General features: G+C 42.6%; 1 protein-coding gene across 2 annotated transcripts in view; it reads right to left on the reverse strand.

The window, feature by feature from the left end:
• HERC3 (HECT and RLD domain containing E3 ubiquitin protein ligase 3) overlaps positions 1–18,960 on the reverse strand; it is a 107,815-nt gene that overhangs the window by 13,940 nt on the left and 74,915 nt on the right. The window contains exons 15-23 of one of the 2 annotated variants that reach the window (XM_075544022.1): positions 16,629–16,792; positions 16,389–16,502; positions 9,065–9,088; positions 8,868–8,957; positions 7,503–7,673; positions 4,060–4,203; positions 3,180–3,346; positions 818–884; positions 252–334 (exon numbers count right to left, since the gene is read on the reverse strand). In XM_075544022.1, the coding sequence (XP_075400137.1) occupies positions 252–334; positions 818–884; positions 3,180–3,346; positions 4,060–4,203; positions 7,503–7,673; positions 8,868–8,957; positions 9,065–9,088; positions 16,389–16,502; positions 16,629–16,792 (1,024 nt within the window). Of the gene's footprint in view, positions 1–251; positions 335–817; positions 885–3,179; positions 3,347–4,059; positions 4,204–7,502; positions 7,674–8,867; positions 8,958–9,064; positions 9,089–16,388; positions 16,503–16,628; positions 16,793–18,357; positions 18,528–18,960 lie in introns of those variants that run through there. The other variant, XM_075544023.1, reaches the window with a different exon arrangement.

Below are 18,960 nucleotides of genomic sequence, written 5' to 3' on the forward strand. Positions count from 1 at the left end.
GAAAACTGAGATCAAACCGTTTACAAGATCTGCAGTATCAAAGTCAGTAGGATCTGATCAACAACTAAAACAATCATCTGCTAAATGCAGGTCCAGTGCGTGCTCTAGCATAAGTTCATTAAAATCTGCACGTTGCTACTCATCCCTTCCATGTGTCCCCTGCACATGAGATTCAGACGCGACTTAACCTTGCTCTGAAAAGTACAACTGCAAAGAAGCAAAGCATTGGTGCCCCCCACATCCAGACTGACCTGTTATCCTTACATACGTTCACTCTTTCTCCCCCAGGTATCAATGGCTTCTGTTCAATGACTCCATAGCTTTCTCGACAGATCTGCATTTAAGGAGAAAAAAGAAACATATTTATGTTATCACTCGTGCTTCAGCTGAATGAAAGAAGATTTAGGAACACAGGTAGCTTAGGATAGTTTATTACCACAGACAATTCTTGGGATGAGAGAGGACCTGAGTCAGAAAACACTTGCACCCAAAAGGACAGCTTTGGCTTTAAGGCAGGGAGCTGCCAGCAGACGCAATCAGGAAGGGGAGACTCCCAACGAGAAACATCTCACATGTGACGATGTAAAGAGAATTGGCATTGCAGTGATTTTCATAAGTAGTTAGAGTAAGCATACATTTATCCACTCAACATACATTTAAAAAATTCCAATAACACTCAAGACACTGAGTGTTATAGGAAAATAGTAAAATAATCTCATTCAGAGAAGTCCTTGAATTTGTTGTGTAATTGGGAGAGGATCTAATGCACACCGTGGCGTGGGAGTACAAAGCTACTGAGTCAACTGGCAATCCTTACCGTGAAGTTGAGGCAGAAAGTCTCCTCGACATCGTCCCCAGGGTAATCTAAGAGCTCTTGAAGACTCCTAGCCCCAGAACAACCAAGAAGAGCCAATCAGACATCACAGTCGGGTTCTACCTCAGCCACATCCAACCAACCATAAAGAAAAAGGCATGCCTGCATACTGACTAGGCTGCTGGCAGTAGACACGTTAGGGGCATTTGTGACTTGTTCCATTTTTCTACTTACAAATGCTATTTGTTTCGTTAAAAACTCAAGGATGGACTTATATTTGGACACTGTGTTCTATTAATGTTGGTATTGCTCAGAAGTTGATGGTATGACCATGACCCTGTAATACTGGCTTTGTCTATATGCGTTCATGGAATAACTTTTCCATCATAGAAAAGCTACGGAGTCACCTCATCCATGTAGGAATCTTAAGGTCAGACTTTATAATGAAAAGGGCCCTCTATGGTGAGCCTCTGTCACGTGACAGAAAAATGGAATGTATGCTCTTGGAAGAAGACTTTGTTGGTGCCAATAACAACCACATTGTAGCTCTGAAGATCATACACTCCTTTAGTCACACTTTCAGCTGAGGACTGCAGATCCAATAAGAACTGGCCAGAAAGAAATTCCTAGGGTTCAATTTAAATGTCCTATCAGTTAACCATCTAAAAATACTAGTTAAAATACAAAAATTCGAGCCAGGCAGGCAAAGCACATATCACAGACTGCTGTCATGATCAATCCTTCAAGCTTTTCGTGCCAGGGTGCCCTCCATTAGATTGTTACATGCCTTCTCCCTTCACTCTTTCTCTGTGCCTGCGGCTCGGCCAGTCTTGGTGGTTTCTCAGGACTGGTATCCCTTTTGGAGGTATGACTGTCTGATTTCTGGAAGTACTCTCAAGACTAGCCCTCATTTACTCAATGTTAATATCAACACCGTTTTATACACAAGCAGGGGGCGTTCTCTCATTTTGAAAGATCATATGTATATGATCTTATACATATACTCAATATAGAGAAACACAAGAATCCAGAATTTTGAGAGCCAGAAAGAACTAACAGATGCATGGCTTTGTTAAGTAGTCCAGCAGCCCCTCAAATGGTGGACACCGCTGCTAGATGACCTAGTCCCCCTCCTCTGGACTTCCACAAGAAATAAAAGACCGTGCCCACACACATGGTCACAGCAGCACTGCGAATACCAGCCACACCACCCATGGGCCCGTCAGCTGCAGAAAGGAGAAAGGCAACCCTGTGGTCTCCCAATACACTAAACGACAAAGCACACGAAGTGCTGATCCGTGCGACAGCACAGATGGACCTTGAGAATGTCATGCTGGGTGAAAGTGGCCGCTCCGAAAGAACCACACAGCGTTTCATTCCATTGACATGAAATGCCACAAACAGGTAAACAGAGCGAGAGACCAGAGGAGCAGCTAGTCCTGGTCCTAGGGCAGTGAGCGGAGGGAGAAGGGTTTTCTTTAGGAATGACGAGGACATTCTAAACTGACCATAGCGAGGGCTGGGGTCTAAGGTGCAAATGCACGAAGGTGACTGAGTTGCACACTGGAGGGTCAGTTATATGGTCTGTGAATTATGTCTCAAGAAAGCTGTTAAAAAGGAACAGGGCTGCCTTGTCAAGATCCTTTCCTCGTGCATCTTTGGAGGAGCACGGTAAGTCGCAAAGTTCTTATTGTTCTTGCTCAGGATGCTGAAAGCAGAACCTGTTACGTGTTACAGAGCAGCGATGATCACTCTCTAGGTATTTATCTTCAATTCCAACAGATTCTACATATAAAATCCAATGACACTGGTTACATTCAAGTTTTGCCACCATTCTTTCCAACATTATTCCACCCCATAATCTCATAAGCACCCCATAAACTCCCCACCCGCTAACCTTCCCATCCAGCCATGGCAATGTGAGTTGCCTTGCCAATGTGAGCTCACAGACACTTGAAATATTACACAAGCCTTCACAAATTAAACGACTGCGGGAGATCATCTTGGTTCAAGACTGAAAATTTAGAAAACATCTCAGGGCAATCATTTTAGGAGCTCGTCCATCCTAAAATGGTTCCAGAAAATCCACATTCCAGGGGGTCGTGTGAAATGCGGTGCCACATTCTGCCTACTTCTCAGGGGATCTTCTATCGACACTGCACGCTCGGGTATCTTCAATTTCTCTTTCCTTCTGCCCTTAGTGACAGGGGCAATATACTACTTTGACAAAGCACATACTACGGAATTTAACTTTACGATTCATTTAACTCAAACCTGCATATGGACTATCTTCCACCTTTCAGCCCCATGAAGTAGGCAAAGAAAACCGTTCCCACATCCACTGGTCTATCTTTTAGCATTGTACCTTCCTTCAGTGGGGGACAGTTCCTTTAAGTCTTCCAAACCCGGCTTTACATTCAGTAGCTTCTTGTAGAGCGCCAATGGGAAGTGAAGATCAACCACAGTGGAGTTGTATATCGCTAGTCCACAGATTATGCCGATCAAGTGAAACCAGTTGTGCTCTATAAAACACTAGAATGCACGCCGGTGGGTTAGAAAGCAGCACAGTGCTCTGCGCCTTCCACGCATGCCACTGCCTCGATGTGTTGTACATGTCCGATTACCCCCAAAGATGCAATGCAGACAAAGTTTAGCATTTACACTTCATCCACGAGACAACCAATAGCTTACAATTATCTAGAGGATTTGATTCTGTGCTGTCCTAGCTTTGTGTGCCTGCTGAGTACTTGAAATGTGGCTAGTGCGACTGAGGGAGAGAAACGTTTAATATTTAGTTGAATATGAGTTTAAATAGCTACATGTGACAAGTGGCTACTCTCTGGGAAGGTACAGATTCAGGGGGAAAACTCATAGAAAAAGAACTAAATTATAATTATTGAGACTAGAATGCCTTCAAAAACTTAGCTTTACAATTGAATTTTCATAAGTCAAGTGTGTATATGTGTGCATATTAGTATTATATTATTAAAATATGGCATTTGACTACTAATCCTCCACATATCATAAAAATTGTTATCTTTTTAAAAACCCTTTCACGGATAATAAGACCTGGATCCCTAAATGTAGTAGGATTGAAAGCTACCAACATGCATTGAGGTCTTAATAACATGCAAAAAGCACAGACTAGAGAGAGTATTGGACATTTGTAGTCTTCTGTGTGAAAAGTCAAAGGATTAATCTGACAACATAAATTCGTGTGTTTAAATGTGAAATCAATAACTTACCGTATCTGAAAACCATAAGAGATTTGAGTCCTGGTAGTAGGTAAACATTCCATAGATGGGATTCAGAAGTTCTTTTAATAGCAAAAGAAAGAACTCTTTTGTAACACCACCTGCATCCACCGCTTCTTCACCATCGAAGATTATCTTTATAAAAATAACAATAGGATTAATACTTCGTGGGAATCTATATTGAGTTTTTACTGTTTACATAACTATAGAAGCTGTCAAGGATTTCATTTTGCCAAGATGCACAATGACTAGCCATGGAAGAGGCAGTCCCCAAACCATGCAACATATTCCTTGGACGTGAAGTGTAACTAGATGTCACTCTGAGGGCTAACGTGTACCTGACTCCAACAACGGTACCTCAGTCACCACCTGTGCAGTGGGACTCAGCCAGTTCTCACCAATCCGGAAGAACCAATACTTCATTTTTGTTGAGTACAGCTAACCAGTTGTTAAAACGACACTTGCAATCAGAGTTCTGTTTAAGGCAGATAGCTGGGGAGCAGCCTTGTGTGGAAATCACCAATTGATATTCCGTACTCTCTTTTAACATCCACCTGCACAGGAGAGTATTCTAAGCACCCATAAGACAACTGCCTTCGTCATTACAGACGCTTTTTCACAATGACATCAGCATCAATTATTCATGTGGACCTCACCAGACGGTAACCATGAAATGGACCCTATCTGCGAGCAGCTCAGTATCATCAGCCAAAACAAGGAAGGGGCCCACTATGGAACAGACAGGAATATAAACTTTAGTTGAAGTTAAAGAAAATTAATACAGGTCCAGGAGAGTCAATACATGTGCTTGAGTATAACCCAATCAATTAAAATAAAATCTCAAAGAATAGATTTGAGGGAATGAACACTAATGACAAAAGAGGAAACATGTTGCAGGATGACATCAAGAAAGCCCCCAATCATTAAAGATACAGGAAAGAAATGATCAGAAAAATGATCAGCAATGACAATGAAGCATGCTCTTGAATATAAAGAAGTTAGAGCGCTGGGAAGAAATAATGACATAAAAGAGCTGAACAGAAAATTCCAAATGGCACTCAAGGAGACAAAGTATTACAATGAAACGTGCACAGACCTAGAGTTAGAAAACAAAAGGGAAGAACGCACACAGCATTTGTTAATCCGGATGGAGAAAAATCCAAGCCCCAAGTTGCATGCAAAGATTCTATGGGCAAAATGCTGAATGCCGCAGGACGCATCAAAAGAAGATGGAAGGACTACACAGTCACTGTGCCAAAAAGAACTGGCCGATGTTAAACCGTTTCAAGAGGTGGCAGATGATCAAGAGCTGATGTTATTGAAGGACCAAGTCCTAGCTGCAATTAAAGCATGGGAAACAAACAAGCTTACCCTCCAGCAATCAACAGAATGCCAAGTGAAATATTTTAATAAGCTGATGAAGCACTGGAAGCATTCACTCGCGTATGCCAAGAAGTTTGGAGGACAGCTACCTGCCTAATTACATGGGAGAGGTTCAAATTGCAAAGAATGGTTATCCAACAAAATGCTGACATTATCAAACAACAGCATTAATATCACAAATAAAATTTTGCTGAAGCTCATTCAAATACAATTGCAGGAGAACATTGACAGGGATCAGCCAGAAATCCAAGCCAGATTGAGAAGACTACATGGACTGAGAGAGAGCATTGTTGATAGCAGATGGGATCTTGGCTGAAAATTGAGTCTGTCGGGAAAATGTTCACTTTTTTATTGATTGACTATGCAAAGGCATTTAATTATAAACAACATCGAAAACAAAGGGCATTCCAGAACACTTAACTGTGCTCCTGTAGAGCTTGAACAGAAAGAGGGAATGCTGAACGGTGTGAGAAGAGTATAACTGTATGCCAGGGTAGTATCCTCTTATCGTACTTACTTAATCCACATGCTGAACTAATCCTTTAAAAAATGGATTGCATGAAGAACTCAGTATTGGTAATGGAAGAAGGCTCAGTAATAGCCTGAGATATGAAGATGACAAAACTTCCTCACTGAAAGCTAAGCAACTTGAAGCATTTACTGATGAACATCAAAGACTACAGCTTTCAATCGCAATGATTGATGTACAAGCCGCCCCCACCCCCAGAGAATCAACAGAAATGTGGGTGAAGAGCAAAAGCGCTGGGTGTAAGATATGAAAATAATAATAATTTATAAATTATCAAGGGTTCATGAGGGTGGGAGAGTAGTCAAGGGAGGAAAAAAATGAGGAGTTGATACCAAGGGCTCAAGTAGAAAGAAAATGTTTTGGAAATGATGATGTCAACATATGTACAAAAGTGCTTGACAAAATTGATGTATAAGAACTATAAGAGGCCCCAATGAAATGATTTTTTTAAAATTAAAATCTTCATAACTGGACCAGTAGATAAGGTCATGATAAACAAACTATTTAAAGTTTGAAGTTATAAAAGATTTCATTTTAGGTGAATCCACAACAAACACTCAGGGAAGCAACAGTCAAGAATTAAGCAATTCAAATTGCATTGGGCAGGTGTGCTGCGATATGCCACTTACACTGTTAAAGAGCAAAGCTGTCGTTTTGAAGCCAGGGGGTCTCCAGTCACCTGGTGCGCTTGTGAAAGCCGGACCCCAGAAGCATGGGTGCGCTGAAGAGAAGCGTTGAACTGAATAGAGCACGTCATAGGAACAAGGCCCTCTGCTTGGGAAAGCAGGGGGTCCACAAATCAGAGGAAGAACCTCAACACGACAGACTGACAGAGAAGCCTCGTCAAACAGCGCACCGGTGGGGAGGGGAGGATGGCGTGGGACTGGGCCATGCTGCATTTCGCTGTGCGTAAAGCCATGGCGAGGAGGAACCTCCTCACAGCACCGAACATGGCAATGGCGCTGTCAGAAGACTCTCGTCCGAGAACAGGGACACAAGCGCACAGGGACTCTCAGCAGATTCATGGAGGTCTGATGCAGGGAGTTAGGAGACTTGGGAAAGGGTTAATATTGCAGAGATCAGTTCAGTTAGTGGCTTAGTATGCTTCTGAAAGTGGAGCTTTCAACAGAATTGGAAATAGAGATATGGAAGTTGAAGGAAAAGATGAATGACTTCAAAGACGTATAAATAAAAGGCTTCCAAAAGTTCATGGATTTCTGACCCTCAAAAAAAAAAGTTCATGGAAAAATTCGCGTTACATTTTAATTCCACATTTCTCTGAACTTTTTCAAGTCCGTTCATCATTCCCTATTTGTTAGGCATTTGCTCGGTACCAGGCATGGTGCTAAGCGCTGACAACAGAACATTACTGAGCACAAACATACAAGAGAGTGTGGGGAGCCGAGTCCATTTTGAATCAGTCTGGGCTGCACTCTCTCAGTACAGAAAAGCTCTTTGCCAGGCCGGGGACGCTTGTAAAGGAGACGGGGAAGACTCAGAGGTAGGCGTTACCAGTGCTCACTTTGAGAGGTTTTTTCAAATCAATGTCCGAATGAATGCTCAGCTCTCTGAGGGCGTCTCCGACGAGGCTGTTCCTGCGGACGTGAAGCACCAGGAAGGGGCTCCGGGCCAGCAGAGGCTCCAGGGTGAGCAGCATGAAGACGTTCTGCAGGTTCGCCCCGTTGACGGCCACCTGGAAGGCAGAGCCAGGGAAGCAGTGACTCCCTCCGTGTGCACCTGGGAAGCAGCAGGCTGTGCCTCTGCACCCCGAGGCTGGCGACACCTGCCCTCCGTGGTCCCTCCCACCCAGCTTTCAGAGCCAAACATCTAAGGTGCTCCTATTTACACACATACAGACCAACTGAAGCAACATACATTGAACTTGGACCGCATGATTCACAATCCGTGTCAGAAAAGTAACTAAAAACCGTACATCAAGAAAGATGACTTTCACAGCGGAAGGGAGAGGAGGCGAATAACCACGGGTTTGGTGGTTTTTATTCTCTGGACACTGTCAGTCTTCTCTGGAAAACGTCTACACGGTCAGTATCATGAAGACATGACCGTAAGCACAGGTATACTGTGGTGCTTCAAAAAGCTTGTGGAAAAATTCCATTATCCTTTCATTCCATTTTACTATGAACTTTTATGTACAGCTAGATGGAGATAAAGAAAACTAGATGGAGGTTGAGTGATGAAGAGAGAAATGAATGGATGGCATTATCTATCTGCCAACGGTATGAATCGGTGGGTTTGGGTTGCAAATCTACCCGTTTTGGGTAAGCTTGTCAAAATCAATTCCATTTTATAATAACAATACATATTTAAAACATTAATCACCTCTGTAAACGTTTTCCTTTTCTCAATACAGGTTTAAAAGCTCTATTTAATTAGCCCTCTTTCTCTGCATCAGGGAGAGACAGCTGGCTTTGTCATTAAATATGCTAGTGCCTGCTTTTATATAGTTTCTTGTGCTAATCATAGTGTTTTATTTAATGTTTTTTTAAGTTTTAAAAGAGAAAAAGAAAAAAATACTTCAGGGCATGTGAGGACTATATTCACATTCAGCGCATATAAATTTTCATAAACTTTGTGAGCATAGCCACGCTCAGTCATGGACGCATTATAGAGCACTCATAACAGAGACCACAAAGCTTTAATTTATCTACTACTTGGCCTTTCACAGAGAAAGCTCACCAGTGCCCAGTTTCATGAATGCAGTTATCTATGTGTTATATTTAACATGAAATTACTGAAGAAAATTATAATAGTTCTAAGAGTCATGATGGAATTTGTTCCAATACACTTTCTCCTATTAGGAAAAAATTAGAGCTGAATGTCTGAGAAAAACACCGACGATAAAAACACCATTTTTAACGAAGGATACCTGCATCTGTAGTTCAGCATCAGTCTGTAACATTTTGGTCTTGGCTTGGGCATCAAAGACAAAGGGGTAGGAACAAAGTGTTACAGCATCCTAGAATAAAACATATCGTTAGCCAAGACTTCAGCTCTCCCCAAAGAATAACTGCTAGAATTATGTGTGTGTGTATATATATATATAAATTTTAAAAGATCATTTACCTGTATTATAGATGGTCTAGCCTTCTGTGTAAAGATAAATAAAAAGTCTGTTATTTGGATTTAAAACCCTGAGATTCATGTTTGCTACAAATGTAACATCAAATAATAGTAGTCTATTTTGTCATAGAAATAACCATATTAGAAAAGCGGACTGGATTGCTGACTGAATAGACCAGTTTTAATGGACAAAACTGAGAAAAATGGCAAAATCAATTGTAAAAAGGTCATTTCATAACTCTCTATAATTAATAGAATCACTAGAATTATTTTTATAAGGAATCTAATGCCTCTACAACTTCACTCAGAAGTTCACCGTGTTACGGATTATAGACAATGCAAATTGCATCTTATTAGTTGGCAGATGATGCCGTCCTCCATTCGCACAAAGGTTGTTCTTCTTAAGCAGTAAGCAGCATTTCAAGTGCTTCTTAAGCAGCATTTCAAGTGCTCTTAAGAAGTACATTGTTCCTGTGAGTCATCCCTGACTCAGCAGTAAGACACGTGCTAGGCCTCAAGAAGACACTTCCTCCAATGTAAATACATCTATAAGTAATTTTAAAATATGAATGTGTTTTTGTGGTAAAATAGAACCAAAATTTTACCAATTTAACCATTTTAAGTGTACAATTCAGCACATTAGTTATATTAAGCTTGTATTACCATTACCACCACCCATTCCAAATGTTTTTCATCACCTCAAACAGAAACTAAGTATGCAATTAACTCATTTCCCTCCTCTTAGTCTCTCACCAAAAACCAAGCTCACTGCCATCAAGTGGATACCGACTCACAGTGACCCGACGGGACAGAGTGGAACTGGCCCGGGAGGGTTCTGAGATGTGAATCTTTGCAGGAATGGACAGACAGCCTCATCTTTCTTCCAAGACACCATCGGTGGGTTAGTATTGCTGACCTGATAGCTTACCAGCTCAATTCGTAGCCCACTTTGGACTCAACGTTTTTTTCTCTATTCTAGATATTTCATATAAGTGAGAGATACAGGAGCCCTGGTTGTGTTAAGTGGGCTGCAAATTGCAATGCAATTGCAATACAAGGTCAGCAGTTCAAACCAATCAGTGGCTCACCAGGGAGACAGATGAGGCTTCTACTCCTGTAAAGAGTACAGTCTTGAGCCAGTAATAATGAGAACAAGAAAGGTTTCAAAGTGTTGAAAAGCAAGGATGTTACTTTGAGGACGAGGTATTTTTCCAATAGCCCAAAATGCATGTGAAAGGTGGACATTGAATCAGGAAGACTGAAGAACAACTGAAGCATGTGAATTCCAGCGCTGATGAAGAACACTGAAAATACTATGGCCTGCCAAAAGAACAAACAGATCTATCTTGGAATAAGGATAGCCAGATACGCTCCTTAGATGGAGACTTCATTTCACGAATTTTAGACCTGCTATCCAGAGAGACCAGTCTTTAGGGAAGGACGTCATATTTAGTAGAGTAGAGGGGAGTGAAAATGAGGAAGGTGATCAACAAGATGGACTGACACAGTAGCTGCAAAAAGATGAGTGAGGCTGACACGGGCCCAGGAGGTGCTTGGTTCTGTTGGGCACAGGGCCATTATGAGTTGGAATTACTCGATGGCACCTGGTACCAACAAGAACATACTACTTACACTAGCCCTGTTCTGCAGAACCGAGTAAAACGGCCCCAGTGGGTCTCCTAGGCGGAAAGTGTCACAGGTAAGGTGGCCCATTGTTTGTCCTTTGGAGCTGTTGGTGCACTGAAACTGCCGACTTCTTGGTTAGCAGCCAAGTGTTTAAATTAAACACTGCACCACAGGCCTCCCTGAGTTCCTTAGTACCAGCTGAAAGTGGCTACAATCAACGTACATTTACGAAGGAGATGGCTAAGCATTTTAAGTTCAAATTCAAGATAACAAGAAATTTAGACTTCAATTTCTGAAAACACTGGCCCTGACTCAGTAGAACATATTCTACAGAGATCACAAAAGCGGACACAGTAATTTCTCCTATTCTTCTACCTTTTAGGAATTGCTGCCTTAAATACTGAATTATTGAAGAGAACGGTCTCTATATTTGCTTTATTGAGTTGTGAAAGAAAGGAGCTATAGCAAAATTCTAAAAGTTACTCACGTAAGCACTTCAAGTCAGAGCCCACAGTCATGGTCATCTAGATTTTAACACAAACAACTTCTTTCTCAGGGTCAAAAAGAGTTAGGGTTCATGAGAATTACTTTACTCAGCACATCGTGTCAACGAAAGCGTAAACTAGAAGTTAGAAGACCGTGCTTTGATAATGGCTAGTTGGATTGGTGGAAAGTTTGTTTAACTTCTCTGGGCCTTCATTTGTTCACCTAGAAATGAAGCAGTTAGCCTAAGTAATTAACAAGTAACCTTTAAACTCTTATATTTTATTATTCAATGAATAAGCATTTACGAATTGATAAAACAAAGAGCGTATCTTTTCCCAATTTTGAAATTAGCCAATAAATCCAGACAGAGTTCCCTGCTGGCTTATATGCTCATTTTCCTATGTCAGCCTATGTGGAAGACTCTGGGTTCCTTTTTAGGCACAAGCATTTTGTTTATTCAAGGCAATTGTAAAGTTTTATTAAAGTATACAATGCTGTGTCGATTCCGACGCCTGGAGACACTTTGGGGCAGAGCCAACTTGCCCATGATGGTGGCCAAGACTGCCCCTCTTCCAGGGAAAGGAAAGTCCCGTCTTTCTCCTGAGGAGCAGCTGGTGGGTTTGTGTTTAGTGGCCCAAAGCATACGCACTGTACCTCTAAGGCTCATTGGATCTAGCCTTGGTCATCGGTTGTTTGACAAAGAAGAAGTATGATTTGCTTACTTCGTTAAAGAAACCTGTTTAAACTACCTGGCTATTCCAAACACCCTACTGGAAAACAAAGCCGTAATGTTGGAGGTAGATCGGCTAAACTGCACACGGCTTCAATAAATACAGTAGCCAAATTATCATTCTGTTTTCTGACATAACTCAGATTTACACACACTGCACAGATGGGAGTTCCTACAGAGCCTGGCATATTTCAAGCCGGTCTGCAATCAAACTGAACAGTCAGTTCCTGCCAAGTCAAGGGTATCGGGGCCCAAAGGGATCTACACGCCCTTGGACATCTGACACATTAAAGAACTAGGCCTGAGATATGTTTCCCAGGTGTCGGATCCGAATTTGGTGGTGGCCTCCAGGTTAGGCAGCTGACACAGATGACTGAAATCGGCAGAGAAGAAAATGATTAGTAAATGATGTCATTTGCTGGATGTATCGACAAATGGAGTGCTCGTGGGCATTGTGGCTAACAGCAGCTTCATGAAAGAGTCACTACTGAACTGCAGCCAACTGATGTCATCTATGGAGATAAGTCCGGTGTTGTCAGATCTTCCAAATTTCAAGAAAGGTTGCAAATCCATTTTTTAAAATATGATGTCTTTATTTTTAAATGTGGGCAACTAATTGAAATGTGTAACACAGCAGTATGACTGCTTGTTTACACAAAACCTTTTCTGTTTAAGAATGCAAAAAGGCTACCTGAATAAAACTCAGATGGGACATTAACAGCAAAGTAAATGACAAATGGATGCAGAAAAGGCATTTGACAGAATCCAACATCCACTCCTCACTAGAACGCTCAGCAAAACAGGAATAGAAAAGGTGCTCTACGTCATTAAGGGCGTACACACGAAACCAACGGCCAACATAATTTCAACAGAGACTGAAGGCATTCACCCTCCAAATGGGAGCAGCAAGATGCCCTTTCAATACTGCCCTGGAAGTTCTAGCCAGAGCAGTGAGGCAAGAAAAGGGAATAAACGACAGTCAAATCGGCAAAGCAGTAAAACTCTCCCCTTGCAGATGATATGATCCCATTCACAGAAATTCCCAGACTCAAAAGAAAATTCCTAGACCATTTTAAAAGGATTCATTAAAGTGTCAGTGTGCAAGAGCAGCATACAAAAATCAATTGGATCCTCTACACTAACAAAATCAACTCTGAGAGAGAGATCAGAAACAATACCATTTGCAATAACTACTGAAAAGATAAAATAGTTAAAAATAAATACACAGCTACAGTAGATCTATACAAAGAAAAAGTATTACTACAAGAAGCACTACTACAAGCAAGACTTAAGTAAAGGGGATAATATACCATGCTAATGGACAGGAAGATCTAACATCATGAAAATGTCCCTACAACCTAAAGAGATCAACAAATACATGCAATCTCAATCCAGATTATAACATCACTCTGTAAAGAAATGGAAAAAGTAACCACCAACGTTATACGGGAAGGAAAGAGGCCTGGATAAACTCAACACTCTCAAAGAAGAGGACCAGAGTAGGAGGCTTTACACTTATCCATGATCAAACCTACTATCCAGTCAAAATAGCCTGGGACTAGTATCGTGACAGAATATAGACAAATGGAGCAGAACTGAGAACCCAAAATAAATCCACCCAGAACACTTTACACAGGCAAGAGACAGTCTCTTTAACAAATGGTCCTGGACAAAAGGGGATATCCACTAAAGAAAAATGAAAGGGAACCCATAGCTCTCACCATGCACTAACTGGGCTCAAAATAGCTCCAAGACTGAAAAGTAAAACCCCAAATTAGAAAGACCATTAATGACAAACTCAATAGAAATGCAGGGGGCGAAAGCATGGAATCAAACACAATTGAAAACACAAACAGTGGAGGACAAACTATATGACTAAGACCTCCTAAATATTAGACATTTCTGTGTATCAAAAGATTTCACCAATGACTAAAAATAGAATTTACACACTGGGGAAAATAATCCAATTAGAAAATGGGCTGAGAACATAAGCAGGCACTTCACCAAAGATGGCATTCGGGCAGGAACAAACACATGAATAAACACTCCCAATCATTATCCATTAGAGAGAGGCGAATCAACACAGCAATGAGATATCGTCTCACTCCAGCACGGATAACAAAGTTAAACAAACAAACAAACAGTAAATGCTGGCAAGGGTGTGGAGAGACTGGAACTCTCATACACTGCTGCTGGGACTCTAACATTGTACAAACACTATAGGAAGTTATGTGGTATATCTTTAAAAAGTTGGAAATAGGTATGCTCTCTGAGCCAGCAATCGCACTACAAGGCACATATCCTACAGCAGAGCTGGGAAAGGAATAGATAAATGCAAGCTCACGTTCACCGCAGCACATTCACAATAGTAAAGAGATGGAAATAACTCAGGTGCCCATCAACAGATGAATAGGGAAACTGACGATGGTACATATACACAATGTACTGCATGATGTTACAGAGCAACGGTGAATTGCTGACATCACCTCTTCAACACGCGGATGAACCTGAAGGAGAGTGAACCTGGTGAGCTCAGTCAGTCGCAAAAAGAGAAACAATATATTCGCTCACTATTATAAAAGATCAAGAAAATGCTTTCACACTGAAGCGAACAGTATTTGGTGGCTATAAAGGGCAGGTGGGTAAAGAGGAGAAATCGCTACCCCAGGTAGACTGGGGGTAATTGGGAGAAGGGAGCTCAGTATGTGTGAGCAGGAGCCTGCACAAAGCGATCGAGGCAAGGGAAGACACTGGGCGGAGGTGAGGCTAAAGCCACGCAGGTAAACACTGCCATGGACAGAATCCTGCAATAGCAATGGCAAGTTACGGTAACCTACAAGTGGACACATAGCTATATGTAGAACAGGTACGGGGAGGTGACGAGGGCTATGTAAATGACTATGTAAATTTGGCAGAGGATATTTCAACATGCATTTATATATGCTGCAAATATGTCCATGAATGTAGTACAGCATACAAGCGCCAACGTTATGAAAACTTCTTATTCTTCGGGGGAATGAGTCTCTGGACCTGTCAAGGTCGACAGACACAGTGTAATGCACTAACATGCGCCTGACCCACGTCATGGAATTTTTCCATCGCCTCATCTACATGTGAAGGTTGAACAGTGAGTAAGGAAGACTTCACTGGATTCTCAATCAAGAAGGAAACATCTTTAGGGGGCGGTAACTGGATCAATAGTTCGGGGGGATGGGGAGCTGCCAGAAGGAAGGAAGCATTCTAAACCTGACTGGTGGTGACTGCCCAACTCTTCTTGATGCGACTGAACAATTCGATTACATAATATGTGACTTGCATGCCAATCAAACATTAAAAACCAAACCAAACAACATCTTTAAGAAGTGGGATTCTAAAAACTTGCGCACAGCCATCGACGATGCAGCTATCACTCTTCCGGAACAAAAGAAGAATGAGAAAACCAAAGATCCACTGACAGGGTCATTCCGTGGACCACGCAAAAAGTCTTTAAATGTTGTGAGAAAATTTCAGGGAGCACCCCGGAAGAAGAGCCACCAGCCGAGCATGGTCAAGATCCTTGCTTAGAGTGGTGGAGGCCATGGCATAGAGACCACGGGACAGAGCCAAAGGGGCCGCGCTGAGGGAGAGCAGAGGCACCACACCTGAAACCTGCCTCGGAGACTGCTGTAGAGCAGCAGGTGGGCTTCCTGGCTCACAGAGGCAGAAGCCAAGGGACCTCGTGGCTGAAGACCTGAGAGAGAAACGTGACTGCTGGCTGTGGAGAGTTGCTTCCGTGGACCAAATGCCTGTATCCTTACTGGCTACTGTCCCTGGCTTCTTGTAACCCGTTAACTTCCTAATACACACCCAAACTGTGACTACTGTCGGCGAGCTCTGTGCAGTCACTGCAGTAGGTTACCAAATCCAGCAGAAAAGTAGAGTGTTGTAAGAGGAATAGTTGGTAACAAAATACGGTTAGAGGACGGAGAGTGGAGGCCTGTCTAACCTCTGCCTTATGGCAACTGGCCTTGGGCTGGTGTGGCGCTGGAAGCTCCTTCTCCCTACTGAAGCTGGAGGAGGTCGGATATGAGCCCCTGCCTTTGCACACCACCCTTTAAGCCTGAACTCACCCCACCGCTCAGCTTTCAGACAGACAACAGGCAGGTCGATAACTCAAGAACATGAGGCAGACACGGACTTCTTAGAACAGTCATTAGCGATCCATAGGCCAACACTGAGAAGGCGGGCGTGACTGGGAAAGGGCGAGCGAGGAAACGCAGGGAGGCCATGGGGGGAGTGCTTGACGTTGTGGGAACTATAAACCACGGCCTAAAACACAATGCGTACGCATCACTGAATGAAAAACTGACTTACTCTATAAACTCCCACCCAAACCACAATAGTTACAAGAAAACAAACAAACAAACATATGTAGGACAGGCTCACCATGTACTTTTCTCACCCTAAGGTTAGACTAAAGCTTAAAGACATGTAATGAATTCTTACCATCCCTGCCTGATGTAAGAACCACATGAGGTAGTCTTCCTGAATGTCCACGAGACTGGAAATCTCAGGAATGTAAAACGCATCATATTCCACATGCTTCACTCTCAGATTTACCTGGGGGAGAACAAGATGCAGACCACTCAACCCCAGCCAAGGGCAGGCGGCTTCCCTCCGACCACGAGCAGCGCATCGCGCCTGCCATCTACTCAGCCCGGCCCCACTGACTCCTGCTGTGCTCACCTTGTGCAACTTCTCCAAGAGCTGAAGAGCTGCTGTCATGTAATTGTTAAACAGTGCAGGAATTAAGAAAGTCTTTCTTCCCCTCAGTAGATAAACGACTGCACCTTTATAGAGGTTTACCAGCTTCGTGAAATATTTTGGGCAAACCTGAGACCACCAGTTATCTTTAGAAAGAAAGAAAGGACATATTTCAACATGTCATAGTTTAGCAAGCGCTTGTCTTCTCACTTCTATCTAACAGCTGTGCCAGTTACCAGGTGAACATTGGTCTAAAATACAGTTTCCCGGAAGTAACTTCCAAAAGAACCCATTTCCTTGCATTGGAGAGAGCATTTCTGGAGAGAACAGTGGCTGCCTAAGAATCTCTGGAGGTAAAATTCTGTTTGTGCTTTAAAAAGTTTCATCTGACTTTCCCCTCCGCCCCCTCGAATTCATTGAGAATGCTAATGCAAAAGGTCAATTCCAAGGTTTCATGTGGGCAAGATTCTAGGGCACATACTTGGCCAGGAGTGATGCCCACAGCGTTACTCCAAAGAAAACTCAAAACTCACTGCCACTGAGTTGGTTTCAACTGAAACAGTGACCCCAGATCAGCCAGAGTAGACTGCCCTTGAGGGTTCCCAGGGCTGAAACTCTTTCGGGGAGTAGAAAGTCTCATCTTTCTCCCATAAAGCGGCTGGTGGTTTCGAACAGCCGACCAATTTGTAATCTACTATAACATCCAGTCCTTTCAGCTCTGTTCTCAGCCGCCACTTAACTCCCGCCCCAAGGAAACAAATAAAGTCATGCCTGAGAAACAGCGCCAATCTGGCAGTATGCCTTCTCTCCAAGAATTAGTTGGAAAATTACTCTTTCTGTTTCCTACAAACAATGCTCTCTCATAACCAGACAAAAAGATTGTACCAGTGGCTTCTCCTTCACCAGAAATAAATCAGGCCCTCCTGAAGTGTTTACAGGATGCAATAACATGCCATCAGAGACGGCCTTTTATAACAGTCAGCAAAAATGCAAAGGCGGTGGGACAAGAAGAATAAAAACAAAAGGACACATCCCCACCCCAGCCAGCCCTGGGCCTTTGGGCTTGGCTCAAGAGGGGTTCCTCTGGGACAGGGGGGTACAGCGAATGGTATGACCCTTTGCTGGGTATGCCTACACAGGAGGGTATGCTGGGCCCCGCTAGGGTTTCCTGTATGGGCACCAATAATTTTTTTCCCTTTTGCTTAAAAAACACAAAAAAAACCCCAAAGGGACAACATGTTGACGACTGCTCAACTGGGGGGATAGTTACATGCAGTGTTCCTGCTACTTCAGAGCCGTCCTGCAAAGTTCTCACAAGAAGTTAAACAACAAACTCAGTGTACGGCTGAATATCTCTGATCTCCAGACAGAACAACGTCCTACCTGGAAACATAAATATGGAAGAACTCCCCCAGATATTGCCATCTTTCCACGGCACAATCCAGTAGAACTCTAGGATAGCATTCCCCCAAAAGTCTTTGATCAGAAAAAAACAAAACAAAGCAGACGAACTACCATTAACACTAGTGTTTTCGGTATTAGTGTTCATGGCATCTTCTGCAAAGGTGGAAGCAACCGTGGAAAAGCCCGTGTTCCACCCTCAACAGCACAAGGTTCTTTGCTGGTAGGAGACCCACACTCAAGTAACATCCCAGTCCATATGGAAAACAGAAGTTACTGAGTTGCAATAAACACCTAAAAAAATTTACCAGGGCCAAAAATAAATAAGCCAGCCAGTTGACAGACTTTCTGCGCTTGATTAATAAAAACACCTCAGATGCTACTCCCATGAGAGATACTCTCCAATTCACTGAGGAACGGAAGGTTCTTATCTCAGCAAAGTGTCCGTAGCCTGCAAAAATCAGTGTGGACTCAACTGTCCTACAAAAGAAAAGCAAAACAAACATTTGGTAAGTCTCCACTAGGTCATTGGCTTCCTCTCCTGTTTCCGGAGACCTCTGTATCACCAAAGCTGTTCATTTCACTCCCACCCCCTCAAGGCAGTCGAGGAGAAAGAGACAGAGGGGCACCAAGATTCTGAGGCGCTACTAATTACTAGCAAGGGAGAGGAAAGAAAACAAAACCAATCAAGAGATAAATAAACTAACTGCGGATATTTAAAAATCAAGAGTCATCTGAAGAGAATAATTTCAAATAACTTAAACAATGGATCAATTTGCTCAAGCTGCAAGTATGGTTAGCTAGCGATAAACAGCAAAGCAAGGAAAGTTTCCACGTTAAGGATATTACATAGTAATGAACAGACTGTTGGACCTCATCTACTGAAAGCCCACCCCACTGGACACACCAACAA

Source organism: Tenrec ecaudatus, chromosome 3 (assembly GCF_050624435.1).
Source record: "Tenrec ecaudatus isolate mTenEca1 chromosome 3, mTenEca1.hap1, whole genome shotgun sequence".
Classification (NCBI taxonomy): domain Eukaryota; kingdom Metazoa; phylum Chordata; class Mammalia; order Afrosoricida; family Tenrecidae; genus Tenrec; species Tenrec ecaudatus.